At 44.1% G+C, this 22,301-nt stretch overlaps 1 protein-coding gene across 1 annotated transcript in view; it reads left to right on the top strand.

Annotated features, from left to right (window-relative positions):
• Positions 1 to 22,301, top strand: part of LRRC7 (leucine rich repeat containing 7) — a 2,053,453-nt gene that overhangs the window by 1,156,783 nt on the left and 874,369 nt on the right. The window contains exon 9 of the mRNA XM_078668793.1: positions 16,623 to 16,686. Coding sequence (XP_078524919.1) covers positions 16,623 to 16,686 — 64 coding nt within the window. The remainder of the gene's footprint in view (positions 1 to 16,622; positions 16,687 to 22,301) is intronic.

Here is a 22,301-nt window from a genome sequence, read left to right as displayed (position 1 = left end):
TGGGTCCAAAGATCCATGTGTCCTCCAATACTATCCACCAGGTTGTGGTGGCTGACCATGGAGAGGATCACTATCCTGTGGCTCTTGCTCCATTAGAGTGGGCGTGGCAGGGTTTCTGAAAGTTGCAGGAAGCCCTGCAAGATCTGTGGACTGTTTGTTAGGTAATAACCTTGAGCATACTACCTGGAAGGACGTGGAGCTCAAGGCTCACGTGGAGATGTTAGGGTTACCTGCCTGGATCTGTTCTACCATAGGGTTTATGGCTGCCCAGTATGGAAATCAAAAAGAAATTAAGCTGGAACAATGGCACATTCAGCTGCTAACAAGGGGAAAGGCAGAGGGTGTGGCAAACCAGCCCCTGAATATCCCCCAGTGAGCTGGATGGGTCACTTGCAGTGGCCACCATGGAGCCTACTGAGGAGGACCTCTCTTCCCCAGGTGCCTAGCCTGAGCTTTCTAGATTGCATGTGGAAGGAGGACTGTAGTAATTAAGTCCAGTAGCCGAGATGTACCTTATGTAGATTTATTATGTTGTAGTTGCCAATTGTAGAGTTCATGTGAAGCAGCCCTACCAGGAGCAGTCTGCCTGCTGCTCAGCCTATGCTCCAACTGTCTCACTTATGTTCCCAGGCACCCAACCATTCCATTCATGTCCAACACACCAACATTCCAGGCAGCACATTTACACTGGCTGAGCAGGTAGGAAGGGAGTAACAAGATAATTTCAATACAGAATACTACAAGGACCCACCAGGGAAGAGTTCTGTAGGGCACAAGGGGAGTGCCCAGCCTGTGTGGGCATGGGGCAATAGGCTGAAGCCCAAGCAGCAGGTGATGTCTATGGTGGTCACCACGTTTACTGGGAGGATAACCTCCTGTAGAGTGAGCCTAAGGCTCCTGAGCATGGGACATCAAGGGCCTTGGTGGTGCCCCAAGGTTACAGGGCCTTCTTACTGGAGCTAGCTCATGAAATTGCCATGGCAGGACACCTAGGCCAAGGTCTTTGCAAGGCTTGTCCCCGACTTCTATTGGTCTAGGATCAAGATTCCTCAGATGCGTTCTGTAGGACGTGTGTGACCTGCCATGCGACCGGGAAGACAGGGCAGAAGCCAAAAGCACCTCTTGATCCCTATTGTTACCACCCCCTTTAAGAGGGTGCGCCTATGGATTTCCAGGCTGCATCAGGCAACAGATTCATCCTTGTTCTGGTGGATCATGCCAATAGGTACCCAGAGAAAACCTCTGTGAGGACTACCACTGCACTCGTAGTGGCAATGGCCCTGATGAGGCTTTTTACTAACCCTGGGCAAAGCACTACGCTACGCTCGCGTAGTTTGCGAAGTTTGATGCAACTTTGCACTACGCGAATTGCACGTAGCACACTGCAAACATGCGTGGTGTAGCAGTAATTTTTTGCTTGCTCGCGGTCGTCAACGCCAAGTTGGCGACCGCGAGCAAGCAAAATGACATCCTCGCGAGACTTTTTCCTTGATGGCGATCAAGGAACATCAAGTTGCTGATCGCGAGCATGGAAAATAAACATCCCGGCGAGATTCTCAATGCGGGGAGTTCAGGTTTCTCATTGTGAGTGGTCGAGCATGCTCGCGACCGCTCGCGATGAGAAACTACCAGTCCGCGTTGAGAAAGCTGCAGCTCGAGTAAAAATCTACTCGAGCGGCAGAAAAGTATAGCTCGCTTTGTTCAAGATGCCGTTTTCAATCATTGCACATTGTGCCGGCTGCTTGTCCGCACAGTGCAATCATTGAAAACGACATCTTGCACAGTGCGAACATGCAACTACGCAGTTCGCGTAGTGCTACGCATAGCTCGCGTAGTGCGAAGTGCACTTTGCGTAGCAACACGTAGCGCTACTTCGCGAACTACGCTTACCCCTACTTTTTACCTGAGTGGGTTTCCCCAAGGAAGTTTTGTCTGACAGGGAAACAAACTTCACGTCTACTAATATTCAGTCAATGTGGTAGGAGTGTGGAGTGACATACACGTCATCTACCCCGTACCGTCCACAAACCAATGGGCTGAATTCAGTGACTAAGACAGATTCTCACCCATGCCCCTGGCCTATGAGCTGATCGACAGGTTAGGTGCTGCCCAATATCTCAGTACCTTTGATCTTACATCAGGTTACTGTCAGATTGCCCTAACAGAGGGAGCAAAGGAGATGTTAGCCTTCTCCACTCCGGATGACCACTACCAGTTCAGGCCTTTGGATTAAAGAATGTCCCTACCACCTAGTAGAGGCTGGTGAACAAGGTCCTTGCTTGTCTCTGCTGCTTTTCTGGATGACACAGCTGTTTTCAATAGGAGCTGGAAGGACTACCTTTTCTACTTCCAGGTTGTGCGTCAGCCTCTGCAACAGGCAGGCCTGACTATCAAGGCAAGTTCCATATCGGGCAGTGGTCTTGTGGTGTACTTGGGACTGGTGGGCAGGGGGAAGGTACGGCCCTTTTAGGCAAAGATAGAAACCATCATGGCATGGCTGCCCTCCAAAACCAAGACTGAGGTCAGAGCATTACTGGGCCTCACTGGATAATATAGGATGTTTGTGAAGGGATATGGCACCATTGTTTCCCTGTTCACTGTACTGACTATGAAGAAGCAGACAAGTAATGTGATTTGGACATAGGCATGCCAAACTACATTTACCTCCCTTAAGCAAGCCATGTGCACAGTTCCTGTGCTTAAGGCCCTGGCTTCTCCAATGAGTTTATCATTCAAACAGATGCCTCAGAGCAGGAGTGCCTAGACCAATCTGTAGCCTTCATCTCCACGAGGTTACTCCCCAGGGAACAGAGGTGGCGTGCTATTGAGAGAGAAACTTTTGCTGTGGTCCGGGCTCTGAAGAAGTTGAGGCCATACCTGTTTGACAGTCTATTCCTGGTTCAGAATGACCACAGACCCCTTAGGTGGCTCATGCAAATGAGGGATGAGACTCCAAAATGGTTGAGGTGCTCCATTTCCCTACAGGGTATGGACTTCAGAATGGAATACAGACCTGTGTTAGACCACACCAATGCTGATGGTATATGTTTTGCTTTGCCTATGTGATGAGAACTCCCTAGAGGCTGGGTAGATCTCCCCACTTTCTGCTTACCAGTGCTAATGTGCCTGTACGTCGACCCCAACCATGATGACATTGGTGAATATCGGATTAACATATTTGTTGTACTGGTAAGTCCATTATAAATTGGTATAGCATATACCCAGGGCCTGTCCTTTACATGCTACTAGTGGGCTTCAGCACTGATTTTGCCACAGGCCTGAGATAGGTTGGAGTAGCCTTTCAAACCTGTCTCAGGCCTGCCACTGCAGTGCCTGTGTGTGCAGTTTACTGACACTTCGACTTGGCATATACACTTCTTGCCAAGCCTTAATCTCTCTTTTTATTACATATGCTTCATCTCTAGGGTAGGCCCTAAGTAACGCTAAGGGCAGGGTGCTATGTAAGTAGAATGGAGGACATGTACCCTTCTGTTTGCAATGTCCTGGAAGTGACACATAGCCTATTTCATTTTTCACTACTGTGAGGCCAACTCATCTCATAGGCTAGCATTGAGAAATTCTTAATACACTTTCAAGCTGTAATTACTGATCAAAGAGGAGTTGTGTAATACCTTGAGTTCCTATTCCTTTCCCTGGTTACCCATTCCCTGCTGCACAGCCAGCATGAATGTGATGTCTATGTGGAATGTTTTAATGCTTGATGAGGGAGTGGAATGTTGGAGTGCCTGGTGGAGTGGAGAGAGAGACAGTTTGAGAGTGTGGCCTGAGCAGCAAGGATGCTGCTCCTGGTGGGGCTCAACTAATGTAACTAAGCTAATAAACCTCTTACTTACAACTTACCTCATGGCTACCAATGAACTTCTTTTGGATGTAACAAGTAGCTTTTTCATGTTTCATTTGTTTGGAACGGTAATGTGAAACCCTCCTTACTGGTGAAGTTGAATTCAACATTACTGTCTTAGAATGCCACTTTTAGAAACTGGACATTTCTCTGCACTTACTGCTCTGGGTGTTTGACAGCCTGTCTCCAGTACAAATCTGGGGTGGGTGACAGCTACACTTTGTGCACTCCCTCTAGACAGCCACAACACAGGAAGGATATGTGTGTCAGAGTACCCACCTATATACATCTGCATTCAGATGGTCTTTCCTGAGAAGGTTAGAAGGGAGAAGCTAACACTTCACTTGAATAGGCTGTGTCCTGTCCTCACACAAGACTGATCACCACCCACAGGTAGCCTGGCAGATAGGACTGGACTGAAAGGGATCCTTGTGCATTTCAGGAAGCTGCTGTTAAGCCACCCCCACATGAAAGACACTTTTGGGTATAGGTACTGGGTCTCTGACCCCCTAAAATCAGACACAACTGGATTTGTAACTGAAGCTCTGACAAAGAACGGTTGGCCTGCTTAAAGGACCCAACTGGACTGCTGATCTGGAAGGCCTGCTTTTCTGTTTGTTGCCTTGCTGCCTGCTGCTCTCTGACTCTGCTTAAGGAGAGCTAGACTCTACTTACCCCCCCAAGGGCTTGCCTCCTGTTTTCTGAAGTCCCAGGAACACAAAGGACTTCTTGCAATTCTGCTGGTGCTGCTGGACACTAGCCATTTGTGAGTCCTACCCTTTCCTGAGGCACCCTCTCCTGTTCTGGGTCTCAGAAGTAGGTTCTGCAGCTGTTTTGCTACAATATCGACTCATCGTCACCGCTGCGCCAATCATAACTGATGCATTGCCCTTCAATGCAGACGCAGTGCCGAACTGGAGACTGCCCTTTGAAGCTCAACGATGATGTGGCACCTGACTGCGAGGTTCAACAACAACGCTGCACCGATCTGAAGGAACCGACCATGAGACGTAACTTCTATGCATCAACTTGACTGTGAGGTTTGACGACACAGCGTTGCTCTGAAGTCCCGACTCCGAGGCTCGACTTCAACACATCAACCTGACTGTGCAAACCGAAACTGATGAATTGTATTTACTGAGTAGAGGAGATCAACGTATTTCGTTGCTTGCAACCAGGAAAGGCACTTTGTTCACCGCGTCCTATGTGGGTACTGTAGCTGACCTGCACGTCCACAAAGTCAACCCAAACTTTGACTTTGCCCCGGTCCAGCGCAACCTAAAGTAACCTGTTTTGTGCAACTTGCTTCTCAGCTCTTTGCATTTATTTCTTTATCAATCAATAACTCAACTTTTATGCATTAGATGGTTGTTATTCTGGTCTTGCTTTATTTATAATATAATATTCTAATTTTATAAACATGTGTGGAGTCCTGTTGTGGTGTATTCATTGTGTTACTGTGCGTGTGTGTGTGTTGCACAACTACTTTACACATTGCCTCCTTAAATAATCTTGACTGCTACCTAAGGGAGAGCACAGGGTATCTTTTAGTATGTTATCTAGCTTAAAATGACTAGAGTGGTGGTTCCTGCCTGGCCTGGGTGCATACCTCAGCCAACCAGGAATCTCATTTCTAACACCCTCCAAGCCCCCCAAACATTTCCTTCCAATTTTTCATTGTCAGTGGTTGATAACAAGGTTAAGAAAGGTACTGTGAGTCAGATCAATGCAGTATGTCCTTATTGGCTTTTTTAATAAGAATTAAACACAGATGTTTAACACTGATCCGTCCACACAGTGCATGCACTCAATACATTTTATTTAGAGAGTATTGGATATTGGAAATAACCTGCTCAAATATCAATACAATGAAGAGTGATATCAGTTGTTATCATAGTACAGGTGACATACATGAGTACATCATCCCAACATGATGCGGCTAATCAGATGAAGCGAAAATCTAACGATTTGTGAAGAACTAATTGTTCCTTGAGAAAGTTTGATGCATGTGTGCAGTCTGTAGCTCTAGCAGCAGGCTGGGTGCATCTGCGTTGTGTTATGTAGCTATAGAAATTGCTGCATAATTCTGTGAAGCAATAGTTCAGTTGTTTGAAATGTTTCTGGAGGAACTAAGCCAAATTATTCCTTGGTATTATGGTTAATATTTGCAACAGGTGTTAATCGTATGTATTTCATGAGCTAAACGTTTTATAAGATGCAACCTGTAGATTTGACTATTATTAAAAGTCTTCCTTGTAATAGGAACACAGAGTGCCAGACATGTCAATAGAGTCTTTTTGAAAGGTTTTTTGGTGCAGATTAAAAGCTAATTTTTTTGCCACCTATCTAACTTTGGTCTATGAGAATAAATTATGTTCAGTGTGGGCCTAACTTTCTTGCATTTTTAGATTTGCCGTTGGGAATAGTGGTTTTTCTAAGACACTGCACCGAGCAGTATCGGATCCCTGTAAGTGCCTGGTGGTGCTAATTGGCACTTACGTGCGATTTAGTAGCATATTGCACCTTTTTACACCATTTTACATACTATAAGGTTGAGTTCATTTCCCAAATTCATCTTTCATCAGTGAGCGCTCTCATAGTGAAGCAAATAACCATTGTATGTATTTTGTCTATGTTGGCATAATTATGGCACTTTTTTATGTTGTTGAGTGCCATTAACATCAGCAAAGAAAACTTAAGGCAATAGTGCATAAGTGCTAATAAGTGAGTCATTTACCTCTTGCCACTTAAATATCCTATGTAGGTCACCAGTGCGAACCCCACTAAGGAAGATTAGGCCCAGATGTATTCTTTTTCAGTGCAACGCAGCTCTGGTATCGGGAGCAGAAAACAGAGCAGAGCACAGAACAGGACTGACAATAGCGGGCACCGGGCAATCCCCGGTGCGCCCCACGGGTGGGGGCCAGTATTGGGACCATGGGGGCAGTTTTTGTTACAGGGCCGTTTTTTGCAGCATAGCTGCAAAACCGGCCCTGTACCAAATACGGCCGAAAACCGGCCCGGCAAAGAGCTCGGTGGCACCTCCAACCCCCCCGAGTGGGGAGGGGGAGGGTGGGGCCGGCCGAGCACTTTGCCAGGGCCGGTTGTGGTTCCCAGTCCGGCCCTGGCAGAGCAATATATATAACTAAATGGCTGTTCAAAAATTCTCACTGCAAAATTCAGAGATGAGTGTGCACTATCTAGCACAGGGTTTTTACTGAAAGCATACCCTTCTGGGTACAGTTTTACACCTAGACAAACTCTGAAGCATCGCACTCATTGTATGTGTAGTGTGTACTGCAGCACACATGAAATGTGTGGGTGATTTGGAGAAATGAAAGCGTTTTCCCTTTTTAACACCTCCTTCAATAAGATTTCGATGCAAAACCCAGTCTACTTATTTAAGAAGATCACCAAACCCCTTCTTGATGCATAGTGACAGAGATAAGCTCAACACACAACTTGTACTAAGAAAATGGCACATTTCTCTCACAATATAACTTTTGGGCTGGAAACTTAATACTTTGGCTAGGGTGACCAGATTCTCAAAACAAAAAACAGGGACAGGTCATAGACGTAGAAGTAGGACTATGTTTTGCAGTAACAATCAACATAAAAGTAGGACTATTTGAGAGCTGTCATAGACATAGAAAAGGGACTAAAATGACAGCTCCCTCCACAGACCAAGATGAGCATTACAGATGACAAATCAGAGGTCTTTTATTGACAGTAACCATTAATTCCATTTAAACAGATATTTTTATAGTGTTTTATACCTCTGACGAGGTGCTGAAGCAGTAAGAATATGGTAACCAAGGTAGAGGAAGTTGTATTTGTAGGGGTTGCTGAGTTTCATAGCTCCTCGCCAGGTGTGTGAAGCACCACATAGTAGCTACTACAATACAACAATCAGTGTGAGTTGTTTAATTAATGAGGGATTGAAAGTGACTGAGACTCAGGAGACCAGATGTGATCTGCGAGTGTCTCTGGTCTGCTATTTGGAGCGGAACGGAATTATTATATATGAGTGTCGGTAATCTGGGGTAGAGAGATGCAACTAACCCTTCCCACCAAGACATAGGGAATTTCAAACAACCAGAGCCAAGAAATTGAAATGTTAAAGGATTCAAAGTAAAATCCCGTTCCTCTTGTGTTCTCTCATCTAACAATAGCTACGATTTTTTTAGGAAAAAAAAACATCACCACTAAAGCAACAAAAAAAAGAATGTGCGAAGTGTGCACACGGCGAGGTATGCAGCGCAGAGAGAGGCGTCCCACGCTCTGCTGAGCAGCAGCACTGCATTGGCGTGCAGCTGGTGACGGCCTCGCTCGCAGGCGGCAGGGAGCGCCTCTCCTGACCTCACACCTTGATTGTCATTCTCCTGGCGGTGCCTGCCTGGCTTATTTGTTTTGGGCAGCACCAGGGGTGAGCCGGCGGTCAGGTTTCCTCCTTGCTCCACCCAGGCTGACGTGTTTGCACCTCTGACATTGCTCAATCTGCAGTGGTTCAGCACCAGTGGGCAGAGCTCTGCTTTCCATCCCAGCCCAGACCCCGACAGATCTTTAACACTCCACCTCTCTCCCCACACAACTCCCTGAGGGCTTGGCTTAAGTACCTCAGTACCGACCGCAAGAACTGTGCCACACCTCTTGCAGCAGACACAGCCGCTCTCCACCCACCCATCACTCGAGAAGCAGCAGCCCCCTCTCCGCCCCTCCCCAACTCATGTTGGACTGCAGTCCTGAGAAGGTCAAGGATGCGTTTTTTGGCCTGCACTAGCTCTATTTTCCATGTGCCAAAAGGAAGGACAAAGTTCCCGCTGGAGAACCCACGGAAATAGGTCAAAGAAATACAGAAGCAGAACAATACAGCTTCACCGCCTGTCCATGATCCGGAGCCCTCGCGCTGTGAGTGCGGTACCCTTCACTACCTGTAGCCAGAGGGCTGTTCAATCTGGAATCTTGCTGCAGGTGGTAAAAGCAGGGTCATGCCGGTCACAGGTGGTTCTAACCAGCTGTTGTGCCGATGGCTGGCACAATGACGTTGGTGGCGCTGCGTGTACAAAGAGAAGGGAAATCCCGAGAGAAAATGTCTCTCTTGTAAGGATTTCTCCTCCTGCTACAGCGCTCACCTCAGTGAAGTCACACGCCGTAAGTAGTGCAAAAAGAATATGTACGCTCATGCTCAACCAGAACACTAATCAAAAACCAGGACGTTTCTGTGCTGAACCCGGACACTGTTCAAAAAACGGGGGGCATTTCATTTGTCGGGACATTTCTCCAAAAACGGGGAGTGTCCGGGGAAACCGGGACGTCTAGTCACCCTAGCTATTGCAAGACTCTACATGAATTTGAACTACTTGGCACAAGCCGCGGTCCGTGCAGGTAACAGCGGCGGGGCCGAGGGGCCGTGGGACGATGCTGAGAGAAAATTAAATAAATAATTAAATTTCCCTGCATCGTCCCTCAAAATCCCCCTTACCCGGCCCCACTGTTGTTACCTGCACGGACACCTGCTGCAAAGTTTGCAGCAATACAAATCTTTAATAAATCTGGGCCCTCAATGCCTGATATATACATTTAAAACAGCAGAAGTGTAGTATGAAATGGTGTATAAAAACAAGTCCTCATTAGGCTGTGCAATTTTGCCCATTTTCTTTGTGCTTAGCAGTGCTGTTTTAAAGCATGTAAAAATCATTGCTTGTGTTTTGTCTTGATAGGCAGATATGAAATAATTTCTTTTGAAGGCAAATTATATGTATAAATGTAGGATCCTGCTTGTTTATGTGCTCTTCATCTATCTCTATTTATTTTTGAATGTTTGAATTTCCATCAAGCCAGAGGATATTTGCTAACTGATTCGGGTTAGAATTGAATTAACAAGGGTAAGCCAAACAAACATTTGTGGCTTTTTGTTAGGAGAAGTGTTTGCACTAGTTGGTCAATTTTATTTGTGTTACCCCTGCTTCTCCCTTCAGCTGTCGTAAAAAGAAAACCCCATAATAATCTAGGGCAGCAGTATATAAGCAGGATGTTGTTACGTTGCCTAATAGGCTGTCCTAGCACACTTAGGTTGTGCCCTCAAAGAACAGTGTTAGGAAAATAAGTCCGAAAAATACATTTGTGCTGTACACGGCAAACTCAATTATAGTTGGTACTTTTGACAATGGGTCAGTATTTTCATTGCATATTTAGGAAGAACTATTTGTGAATATGTCTTTGATTTGTGAACAAAAAAGCTGTAAGCCCAACATTTTATCACGACAGCAAAGTGAAACGAAAACAAGGGATTTATTAATCACCCTTGTGTGTTCATTCATCCAAACACCAAGCAAGTAGGAGAAAGACAGTAATTAAAATGTCATTTTGTCAGCAAAGTAAATACATCAAAGAAAGCACAGTGTATCTTAAGTAACATGTCGTTCCCTAGTCTTGCAAAAAGGCTATGCGCGCCCTATCAGCAAAGTTAACAGGAACACAAATGCAACAATGTAACCATCCTCAAAAAGTTCTGGGCTTCTTGGAAAGCCCATCCCAGCAATGCAAAACCTTTATGGAAAGGCTGCTGAAGAGAGCTAAGCCATCATCTCCTCTCATTCTGTACTTCATAGTGTACTTTTTGAAAACATTGATTAAATGGGGTCTTTCATACAGCTATGGCTGTTGTAGCAAAACCTAAGACTTCGACTTAGACTTTGATGCACAGCTGAACATTAGTATCAACAAAAAAACATGGGGGAACAAGTAAAGTCTCTGCTATTATACAGCTTTTATTACAATGTGTGGTTTTGATTTGTTAAAATGTTTTACACTTGTAAACATGACTATGCAAGATGGGCAGCGGGTATGGAGAAAGGAGTAAAATGGATTGTACAAAATATGCTATCAGAGTAATAATACATAGTAAAACTGAACAAAGCAACAAGACCCAGCTTTTGTGTGTGTGTGTGTGTTTCGCAGTCTTTTGACTCATTCCATCTGCATGTACTTCTTTTAGTCTGCTCTACTTACCACCTGTTAGACTTGTCTTTTCCAGCGGGTTTATCTCCAGACTTTTTGCTTCTTGGCCTCCTGTTTCTGACCTGTTTTTGTTGGTTTTATTACTCTGGGCACTGTACCTGATACTGCTCATCAGTGCCAAAGTGCATACTCTCTTCCTATAAATTGTGGTTATGGATTGGCGTTTCCATGGTTGGCTTATTTGGTTTACTACTAAATCCTTAGTACGGTGCATAGTGTGTGCCCAGGGCCTGTAAATCACATGCTGCTAGTGGGCCTGCAGCATTGATTGTGCCACCCACACAAGCAGTCTTTCAAAAGGTTCTCAGACCTGTGACTGCAGTGTCTGCATGCCGTCTTCCCTGCCAGGTCGACCTGGCAAGTGCCCCCACTTGCCCGGCCTTAACCTTCCTTTTTATTATGTAAGGCACCCCTAAGGTAGGCCCAAGGTACCCTTGTGGGCAGGGTGCATTGTATGTGAAAGGTAGGATATATAATGATGTGTGTGACATGTCCTGATAGTGAAATACAGTGTATTTCGTTTTTCACTATTGATAGGCTATCTGTCCCATAGGATAGAATTGAAATTGGGACAAAATAGAAAGATGGAGTTTAGTATGCCTGCACTCGGAATATAAAAATGTATCTTTTAGCAAAGATGATTTTTATATTGTGTGTTTGAAAATACCACTTTGGAGTGACAGAGGCTTGGGATGTGCATTCTCTTAGACAGCCACTGGGGGGGGGGTTGATGAGTGTTCTGCCTTTACTGGATGAGTCAGAGCTGGTCTGCATTTAGAGTATGGGGAGGAGATTTCCTTGCACCTGAATGGGCATGGTCTGCCTTTCACAATGCTGTCTCCACCTCCTGCTGGGAAGCAGGACCAGAGAGGACAGACCTGGTTTTGATTGACCGCAAAGCTCTCTGCCACAATAGAACAAAGAGAAATGCTGTATAAATATTGGGGCCCAGACCCCAGAACTTTAGATCATTTCTGGAATTCAAAAGGAACATTTTCCAAAGAGGAGAGCTTGAGAAACTAAAGAGGAAGTATTGCCCCGTTGCAATGTGCTCTCTGGGGTTGGCCTGCAGTGGCTGTTTCTGCCAAGTAAAAGAACAAGGACTTTGCTGTGTGCTGTGTCTCTTGCTTAAGGAAGCTCTCCAAGGACTTGAAGTAGAGCTTGCCTCAGGTTTTCAAGTCTCAGGGACACAAAGACTTGACCACCAGCTCCCCTGAACTTCCTTGCTGGGAGTTCTGACCTGCCAAGAGGTGCCTGTTGCTGAGTTGGGCCTCTGGAAGTTGTTCTTGCAGTTTTGAGCTGGAAAAGAGACGCAAATAAGAGAAGCACGACACATCGGCCCCTGTTTCCGATGCATTGCTGCCATGCGGGAAGAATTTCCATGCATCGTCATCGTGCCACTAAAGAAACCGACGCAGGGCCTGCCTGCGGCTGGAGAAATTGCTGCATGACGCATTGAGTGCACCGATCTATGAAGTCCGAGATCACTGCACCGATTCTGACACAGGTCCTGCTGTGCGGCTGCAAGAACCAACGCATCGTGGGACCATGGCTAGAGAGACCAACGCAGTGCTGTTGCCACCGCCGCATCGATACCAGACGCATACCTGATTCCCACAAATCACACTGGGGTGCTAAATCTACAAGGACACCAGGCCGTAGTAAGAAACCGATGCATCACCTCCCCACACAGTAAGAGACCAATGTATAACCTCTCCTTCAGCAAGGAACCAACGCATCACCTACCCTACGTGAGAGTAAGAAACCGACGCAGCACCTCCCCTGCAGCTGTTTTTGTTTATGATTTTAAAGCATCTAAGGTACTTTATGTTGAAAGCGTTGCATCTGTGGTTTGCTATGGACAGAATTGTTTTTACCTTCTAAGCAGTACATTTTGATTACTGTATTGTGGATTTCTGTCATTTTGCTCTTGTTTAGTTTATATAACCTTTTCAACGCTGAGGACGGAACCGCGCTGTACAGGTTAAAAAGGAAAGGATACAGTTAACAAGTGAGTGAAGGGTTGTCTGGGTTTCGACAGTAGTACTGGAGTGATACTGCTTCATGATTGGGAGTTCTTAAAAGAGGTGGAGTCCACCTCTTTCCTTCCCTGGAACAGAGTTGTAAAAATAGGATGCTATTCCATACCATAGATACATATATGGAGAGGACATGTTGCCTTCCTTGCTTTTATTGCACTTCTTTGTCTCCAGTCTGATGGTGTCCTGACTGAGGCTGTGCTGAGAGCCACAGAAGATGGTGAGTGTCTCAACCAGATAGGAGGGAATGCAGATGAAGTAGGCTTTGTAAATGCTGCAACTGCTTTTGACACCACAGCATCAATCGTCCACAACGCATGACTGGCTCTTCGTTCTACAGCAACAACTGTCCAAGATGCTCTGCCTGCTCCTTGCACTGGCAGTCTCCTCCTCACTGCCTACTAACGCAAACTGAACAATTTGCACTGGACATGAGAATTTAACTCTTCAGTGGGACTAATCTGGTTCTTTTATATAACCCACGCTCCATCGCAGACGGCCTGAACTCGTGACTTTCTCCCCGCTTCCGTACGACAAGATTACCATGAGTGGCACTTTGTGCTTCTTTGACCTATTTTCACTTAAAAATATAAAAACTGATATCTCCAGTTCTACTGAACAGATTTGTATTATTTTGGTGTTGTTTTATTTATTCAAGTTAACTTTTTCGAAATTGGTTTCCATTTCCTTGGTATTGTGTTTTCACTTTTTACTCTATGAGTACTGTATGAATACTTCACACATTGCCTCAGAGTTAAGTGCGACTGCTTTTGTGCCAAGCCCCTAGAGGTTTAAGCACAGGTTAATTTAGTGACTTTAGTACTTCACCCTGAAAAGGATTGTGTTTAATATTTGAGTGGGGCTTTCACCCTTCACAGCTAATAATTAAATTGCTTACACAAATCAGTCAATCAAATCAATCAATCATTTGTAAGTGCACTACATACCCACGAGGGTCTCAAGGCGCTGAGGGGGGGGGGCTACTGATCGAACAGCCAGGTCTTGAGTATCCTCCTGATGGTCAGCAGGTCTTGGGTCTGTTATAGGCTCAGTGGGACAGTGTTCCATGTCTCGGCGGTGAGGTGGGAGAAGGATCTCCCACCGGTGGTTGTTCTTTGGATGCGCGGGACAGTGGCGAGTGAGAGGTCGGTGGAGCGGAGCTGGCGATTGGGGATGTAGAATGAGAGCCATCTGTTGAGGTAGGCAGGGCCGGTCTTGTGGAGTGCCTTGGGTGGTACGGGGAGCCAGTGCAGGTTTCTCAGGTGGGGGGGATGTTGCCGTGGCGTGGTACGACAAGGATCAGTCATGCCGATGCGTTTTGGATGTATTGTAGTCGTTTGATGAGCTTGATCGGGGCTTCCGCGTAGAGGGCGTTTCCGTAGTTGACTCTGCTGCTGACGAGGGCCTGGGTGACGGTCTTTCTTGTATCTATAGGGATCCATCTGTAGATCTTGCGGAGCATGCGGAGTGTGTTGAAGCAGGAGGAGGAGACGGCGTTGACTTGGTTGGTCATTGAGAGCGTTGAGTTTAGGTTGATTCCCAGGTTGCCTGCGTGGTCGGTGGGTGTCGTGGCTGCTCCCAGTACCGCCGGCCACCAGGAGTAATGCCAGGCTGAAGGGTTGGAGCCGAGGATGAGGACCTCCGTCTTGTCCGAGTACAGCTTCAGACGGCTGGTCTTCATTCAGTCGGCGACGGCCTTCATTCCTTCGTGGAGGGTGGCTTTGGCGGTGATGTGGTCCTTGGTGAGGGAGAGGATCAACTGAATGTCATTGGCGAAGGAGATTATGTTGAGGTCGTGCTGTCGGGCTACATGTGCGAGCGGGACCATGTAAATGTTGAACAGCGCCGGGCTGAGGGAAGATCCCTGGGGTACGCTGCATATGTTTTGTGGGTGTGTGGGGAATTTTTTCCACTAAAGTTATAATCATAAGCTGCCATTTATGTGCTTTTAAGAGTAGGTACACACATTTGATGTGAACAAATATTGTGAAGGTTAACATTTACCCACAAAATTCAAATGTTATGGGTGAACAGGAACTTCCCAATGGCTACCCATCTGCATCTTACCCATGACAAGTTTATGTTCCTTCCGTTCCTACTAAAGATCCACTGCAGAAAATCAATTGGAGTAGTAGAATTTTTGAAAGGCTAAATGCCCACTGTATAAATGGCCTAGTTGCAAGACAAGGTGTGATGTGACCAATTTGCACTCTGTTGGGCATACTACTCTGGCATTGTGCTTAAAGGCCACACACAAGGATTCAGATGAATCCTGTCTAATAAAAAAATAGTTCAACCAGATTTCATCTTGAGAAGTCATAACACTGACTAATTAGTTGCTAATTTCGTGACACAAAATGTTGAGCCTAGGCACTGGAAGTAGAGATGCGGGGGCACCCCCAGATTACCCATCCTAGATTTCAGAACGTTAATGAGCAAAATAGCCACCGTTAAATTTTGATTTTATCTTGTCACATTTGCTGTGCATTCAAAGACAGGAGTCAAGTATCAGCATAAGTCTTCTGACAAGTTGATGCATATTTTATTACTTCGGAGATTGGGGTTTATGTTCCTTTCAGTGAGTGCCAAGTGAGGATTTTTTAAAGTGAACTATGTGAACTATCCGAAAATCATTTCTGGGGTATAGGGAGTGAGAAAGGAAAGGCTGTAGAATAACTTATTTTTTCAAACACACACAAAAAGTAAAAGCCTATAGATCAACTCAACAACCCTTTGAAAATCCATCAGCACTTAAGATAGCACTAACAAAGCACATGTTCATGTGGTTCTGAAGTGTGAGGGAAACAAAGATTTGAATACAATCAAACAAATCAAGACACTTTATTTGGTGATGTGCAAATGATAAATATTCACTGTAACCCCTCACATTACCTATTTGTGTCCCCTATAGTTGTATTAGTAACACTGCATGTCTGTGCAATTTAGAAGCCATTTCAATTGAAAATGTGATGTCTGTAGATGTGCTACCACAACATACCATGCTTTAGTAATATATTTGCAATTTTATGCTGCAAAATGCACCACCTGCTCCATACCACCCCGTACCACACTCCTTATGAATCGGCGTGGCTCGTTCGCTACACTTGTACTTTTGGAATTCCCACAATCCCATTGACTTCAGTGGGGTAACACCTATGGGAGTAACCTCATCCTGACAATTGTTTCAGCACCACTGATGCCGAGTACATTGCAAGTAGGACTTTTGCAATTACAAAACCTGCCAATCAGAGCTTTGTAATTGCAAACCTCTGGTCTTACGTTCCATCTCTGAATGAGAGGGGTCCAAATCAGTAGCGGCTGGTAGTGGGAGTGTTGCGGCACAGTGGGGTGGGCGGGGGAGGGTCAGGGTGTGGAGTAGAAAACTCCGGCATGCTGCCGACCGGAGATAAGTATATAAATAAGTAAACAAAATGAATTACATTGCGCGCGCTGCAACGCAAATTGAGATAAACCGAGAATACCAATGCAACATTTAAAGACATAGGCTAGTGTGGAGTTCATATGGAAAGAAACTTGGTTACGTGTATCAAGAGAAGTATTCTGGTTCCGAGCAATGAACATCAGCCTATCAGAAACAGACATTTATTTATAGGTTAATCTCATTAAAAAATGAATTAAATTGGAAAAAATGCAGAAACAAGGATGCTTGATGCTGATTGTAATTTTCTCATCTCTTGCAGGTCAATGAACAAACTCACGCAGCTGGAACGACTTGATCTAGGCAATAATGAATTCACAGAACTGGTAAGGCATTTAAATCAATATCTTTCACAATTTAAGGGACATGCCTTTGTGTTTCTAAAGGTACATTAAATGGATTTTGCTAGAAGTGCTACCTTATTTTACAGCCGGCATTATGCCTGAATTAGCAGTATCAATGGCCATCTCGCCACATGTAATTGGAAAATGAAGAAAATTATTGGGGGTTTTAAAGTAAAAATGTATCCAAAACGGGCAAGTTCCAACGTTTCCCAGGTTACTACTGAATACTGTGCATTTTCTCCCATGTTTTTTCTTCAACAAAAGAGCCAGTTTAGTAATATCTTCAAAAAGACGAAGAAACCTACACCAATGGGATTACAAAAGCCACACCAACAAGCATTTGCAATGCAATAGGTCTCTCAATTGCATATTGACCTATTGGCATTTTGAGAAATGCAGCTTGTCTTGATTCCACTTGCATGTTCATGTAGTACAAGCATTGCAGCCGTAAAGTTTCACATAAAACGGCACTGCACTCTGAACCCATTCCTGACCACTCATGAAGCAGAAGATCTTTGAAGTTTGGAGGAATTTGCTTCTGTACCTTCTTACTATACAAAGGTGAGCGTGGTCCATGGATCATGACATTGCACAAGAGGAAGGCAAGGAAACATTGTTAGTGTCCTGGAAAGGGTTGATAAGATTGACAGATAGACAAGGGATTGTAAAGTGTGTTGTAATAGTTATAAAGCAGCAACTTTGTGTAGGGTACCATCATTCCTAGTAGAATTACTGAAAGGCCTGTCTAGGCTGGTGTGGAGGATGGTGGCAATTATTATCCTGGGTCGTTTTGCTGTTCTTCCTCTCAAGAAAGCTTAAGTAGTTTTCCAGGTTACCTGCTATTCAAAATGGTTAGAGGTACAAATGGAAGGAGTGCAACCATTGAGGTAGAGTTTGGCTTACTGCCACTAGTACATTCCTGAGGGATTGGTGCCCGACAATGGAGTCCAATTTAAGTCAGATAGAATGCAAGAATGTATGGCATCCAGTGGGGTTAAGCATTCATGTGTCCATTGAATAATCCCGAAGCAAATAGTCAAGTTGGGTAGTTTAATATGAAATAACGTGATGAAAAAGCTAGCAGAAACACTACAGGCAACATTGTGGTTGCATAGAAAAATGCCCGAAAGTGTGTTTGGCTGACCACACTTTCAAGAGAAGAAACCGGATTATATGAATGATATAAACCTGAAGGAAAATTTAAAAATGAATAGTGTACAGAATTGGGTTATTGGTTACAAAGAGGGTGTGTTTTTCACAATTAATACGCCCACCATTATCTTTACTGGGAATCAAGTCTCTAATTGTAGCACTTGACCCTCTCAGGGTAGCAAAGCACAGAAGTCCAAGGCCTACTCAGGGCAGGTGAAGTGGGCTAGTAACCCCAGCTCTTTGGTAAACAACAACACCACTGAATACATTATAACACATTACACAAAATTACATATATAACACAATATACCTCTCCTATACTCGATGCAACATCGCATTATATGGAGGTGTCATTATCAAAAAGACATGCCTACTGGCTTTGTCAAGGTGACACAATACCGGTAAAATCAGCCACATGTTATATTTAACCAATGCCACACCACTGGAGTCAATGGGAATGGTTTCAATCTGCCATACCTGTTATAATTCACCAATTGAGTCAATAAATGATTAAGTATAGTATCAGTATTCAAAAGCATTCATCATACTGGAAAACCTGGCACTGTTAAACATTAATATTGACAATAAGGAATTGGGTTTGAAAAAATTAGTCCCAGAATTTTTATTTTATTTTCAGTACCATTGCTGAGCCCAAAAGCAAAATCTCTAATCCCTGAAATACTTAGGCAAAACCTACCCAAGGCGTCAGGGGTTCAATCCCCTGGGAGAAGTAAGGTGACTTTGTAAAGGCAATTATGGGGCTAATTCATTCTCTGGAGCTCCCTACAACACAGTTCAAACATTTTGGGGCCGATTCCGATTCAGTAAACTAATCCGTACCACTCGTCCAATTACCGTCCGAATCCCGTTGTACGATTTCGTAGGAAAAATATACGACCGAATCATTGCGAACCATACGAACAAGGGAAAATCCGTACGACACGGACCCTCAAAGTGAACCGTATGAATCGTAAACATGCTGTACGACCCAACAAGTACGATCCAGACCGGGGAATCAGAATGCAATTCGTATGAAAATGTCGCATATGAGCGAGTAGTATCACTATTGTAATGGAGCCATACACGAGCGTGTGTAACGCACCGTACCCCGGCATTCATGGCGTGTGTATGCAACGTACCCCGGCATTCATGGCATGTGTACGCACCGTACCCCGTGTACGCACTGTACCCCGGCATTCATGGCGTGTGTGTGCACCGTATCCCGGCATTCATGGGGTGTGTACACACCGTACCCCGTGTACGCACCGTACCCCGGCATTCATGGCCTGTGTACGCACCGTACCCCGGCATTCATGGCGTGTACGTTGCGTTCCGGGGATGCAGTTCTGGTCAGACTCTGCCTTTCCGGAAGTTTTGAGCTCCCATAGAAAAAGAGTTGTACGGAGTGTCGCAGAGACGAATCGTACTTGCTGTACCGGAAACTGCTACTTAATTACGTATGGACATCGCATACTGTGTGTTCTGGATACAAATCGCACATATTTTTTAGTCGTACGGTTTCAGTACGATTCGTACGGAGATCTGCTTTGGATCCGAATCGTACTTCATCGTACATATGGGGCCGTTTACGGGTATGATTCGTACCTGAAATATGCTCCGTACGGCTATTTGTAAAGGGATTTACCGAATCAGAATCGGCCCCTTTGTTGGTGCATCTGTCCATTTTGGGGCCACCACAAAAAAATATGTAAATGTTAACAGGGGATTATGGGCCGCGTCATACTTATAGGGCTTGAATACTTGATGATCAATAATTGCGGCTGCTCTTTTTTATGCTGCCTTGCACTGCATAGCATTTTTCTTTACCTTTTTTTATTTTTTGGTACCCCTGTCTCACTCAGAACACCCACAGCCTAGGTTTCCATTGTTGTTGAGACCTGCAAAAGAAAACTCAAGGCACCTGCAGCCCCAGGCAGAAATCTGCAAGCGTGTGACTCTTCTGTGCAGCACACAGGAGCCGATTTGTCTCTTGTTCTGCTCCCGCTCAACGGTAGCAATTTCTCTTCCACTCACATCCACTGGCAGGAGCAGTGTTCTTTCCCTGCCCGACAGCCTGGGATAAAAGATTAATAAATGTTTTTAATTTTCCCTATACTTTAAAATGGGAAGATCTACACCCCGACTGTGGAGTCTCCCTTTGCTAGGGATATGGAGAAGTAAAGAAAAGTGTATTTAATTTTAAAAAAGAGTCAAAATATTTTATGATACATATGTAAAATACTTTTAAATATTTATTTTAAATGTAGACATTTTTTTGATAATGCTACAAAACTGGTGACTTAATTTTGAACTAAATATTTTGAGATTGAAATAAATTATTTTTCTGCTTTTTTAAGTAAAAAAAACACCTAAAGTAAAATGTTTACAAAAAGCCTATTATCCATTAATAATTATTGCAAACGATAAACATAATTTTTTTTAAAAATGTTCAATATATTTTAAAGAAAATTAATGTTACATTACTTTATAAATTCAAAAGGTAGTTACAATATTTTATAATTTGAAATATATATTTTATTTTTGTTTTTTTATAAATATTTAGTTATATTTATGTATTTTTGTAAATATCTTAAATAATTTAATGTGACGTGACATGTTTAAGTTTAAGTGCCTACCTCCATTCTTTTCAATGGGAGGGTGTTGCAGTTCCAGTGGTTGGCCATGTGTGGTACTGGACCTACTCCAACTCTAAGCAGGAGTAATTTACTATTGTTTTAGGTCCCTTTTGGCTTTCATCACTTTAGAATTGCAGTTTGTGAATATCAATGGGTTTGCGTTTTTGTAGGTGGGTGCATGTCCCTCACTAAACCCTTCCCTAACACTGCCTAAACCCCTTGTTACTCCTCCTAGATACCTCCCACTTATCAGTAGTATGCCCCTTTTTTGATTCACTCCACCTTGTCTGACCCACATTTACTACTAAATAGTAAATATACAGATGTGAGGATCTCTCCATAGAAAAGGCAGGAGAGAGAAAGTTGGAGATTTGCACTCATAGATTTGTGAATTGCATTTTGTAGTACTTTAACAGGATTGTAGTAGTACTAAACATAATACAAAATAAAGTTTGTGAATAGGCCCCCAAGGAGTTCAGAGACTATATATCTATACTCAGGATGTATGTTTACCCTTAGATTGATACTTTGCTGGACCCTGCTGGACTAAGCAGGAAGAAACTGTACCTGTGCTGATTTTGCTCATGTTTACAGCACAAGCACCAGTGAATTTCAGTAAGCACTTGCAGTTAGCACATCCTGTTAAGGCTAAGGCAGGTAATGAAGTCAGCCATTATGGTGAAAGAAGGTCAAATCTGGAATCTGAAAAGTATTGCAATGTGCTGCATTGAGAATACGATGATGGGGAAAGGTGGGCGGTGGATATGAAAAATAAGATGAAAAATGTGATGACATTTTTTGGGGAGATGTTACTGATCAGGAATTTGCAAATGAAGTTGCTGTATCTGAATGGCTCTGTTTTGGACCATTACACAACTAATTTGGCCAGTCTTTCGGAGTGTCCAGTTTGCGTCATTCAGCTTTTCCATGTAAGCGGATGTTTGAATAGGGTGTGTCCAGAACCTGCAAGATGTAAATATTGTGTGCTAAGTTGCAGACTGTAGTGTAGATTTGGTGTGTTTGGACTGCTTATGTTGTGTCAGTTTTGTTGGTCGTTAGTATTGTAGTAGGCAGTTGTTCTACTAAAGGGGGAGAAATATTGGTGTGTGCATGTGTTAGAGGCGAGTGGCAGCCTGCTCATTTCCTTTTTGCTCCTTATGTGTTACCCTACTTAATAAATTGTTTTATCTTGTATGGAACCCTGAATAGTATTAGTAACACTTCAGCTGGTTTAAGTCACTTGTACATGAAGGGGTCAGTTTCAGGCCGCTGTGCCAGTCGTGCTGCGGCTCGGCTCTGTCTTCGTCCTGGGTCTGAATTCTGCCCTGCCTGGTATTCATCGGCTGCCAGCCTCAATGGTTACCTCTACCTCACGAGGAGTGTCTGAGATTTTGATTAACCGCTTTGATCAGACCTAATTACATTGCTAGGACTGTTCAACATGGTTCGGTTTACGGACCAAATTATGGGAAATATGATTCTCGTGTTGTATGGATCAGTACTGGTCATCATGAAATCCCCAAAGCAATTAAACAATGATCTATTCCTCCCGGCTTGAATCTTTTAATACATTTAGAGGTAACATGTTGTGACAGGCGATTTACCTCGTCTAGAAAGAGAGCAAAAGAACAACCCTGCCCTTGATATATTATGGTCCCGGAGGGGATCCAACTAATAATGGAGGGGTGGTATATCTAGGAGCCAGAACTGCACGATATATAGGGCAAGTCAGTCTACATATACATCAAGAGAATTTAGTTTTTTGTACATATATTATTTATTAATTTTCTTTTGGTTTTATGTATCAAA

The sequence above is a fragment of the Lissotriton helveticus genome, chromosome 1_2, assembly GCF_964261635.1.
Source record: "Lissotriton helveticus chromosome 1_2, aLisHel1.1, whole genome shotgun sequence".
Lineage (NCBI taxonomy): Eukaryota > Metazoa > Chordata > Amphibia > Caudata > Salamandridae > Lissotriton > Lissotriton helveticus.
This window is presented reverse-complemented; position numbering and strand designations above follow the sequence as displayed.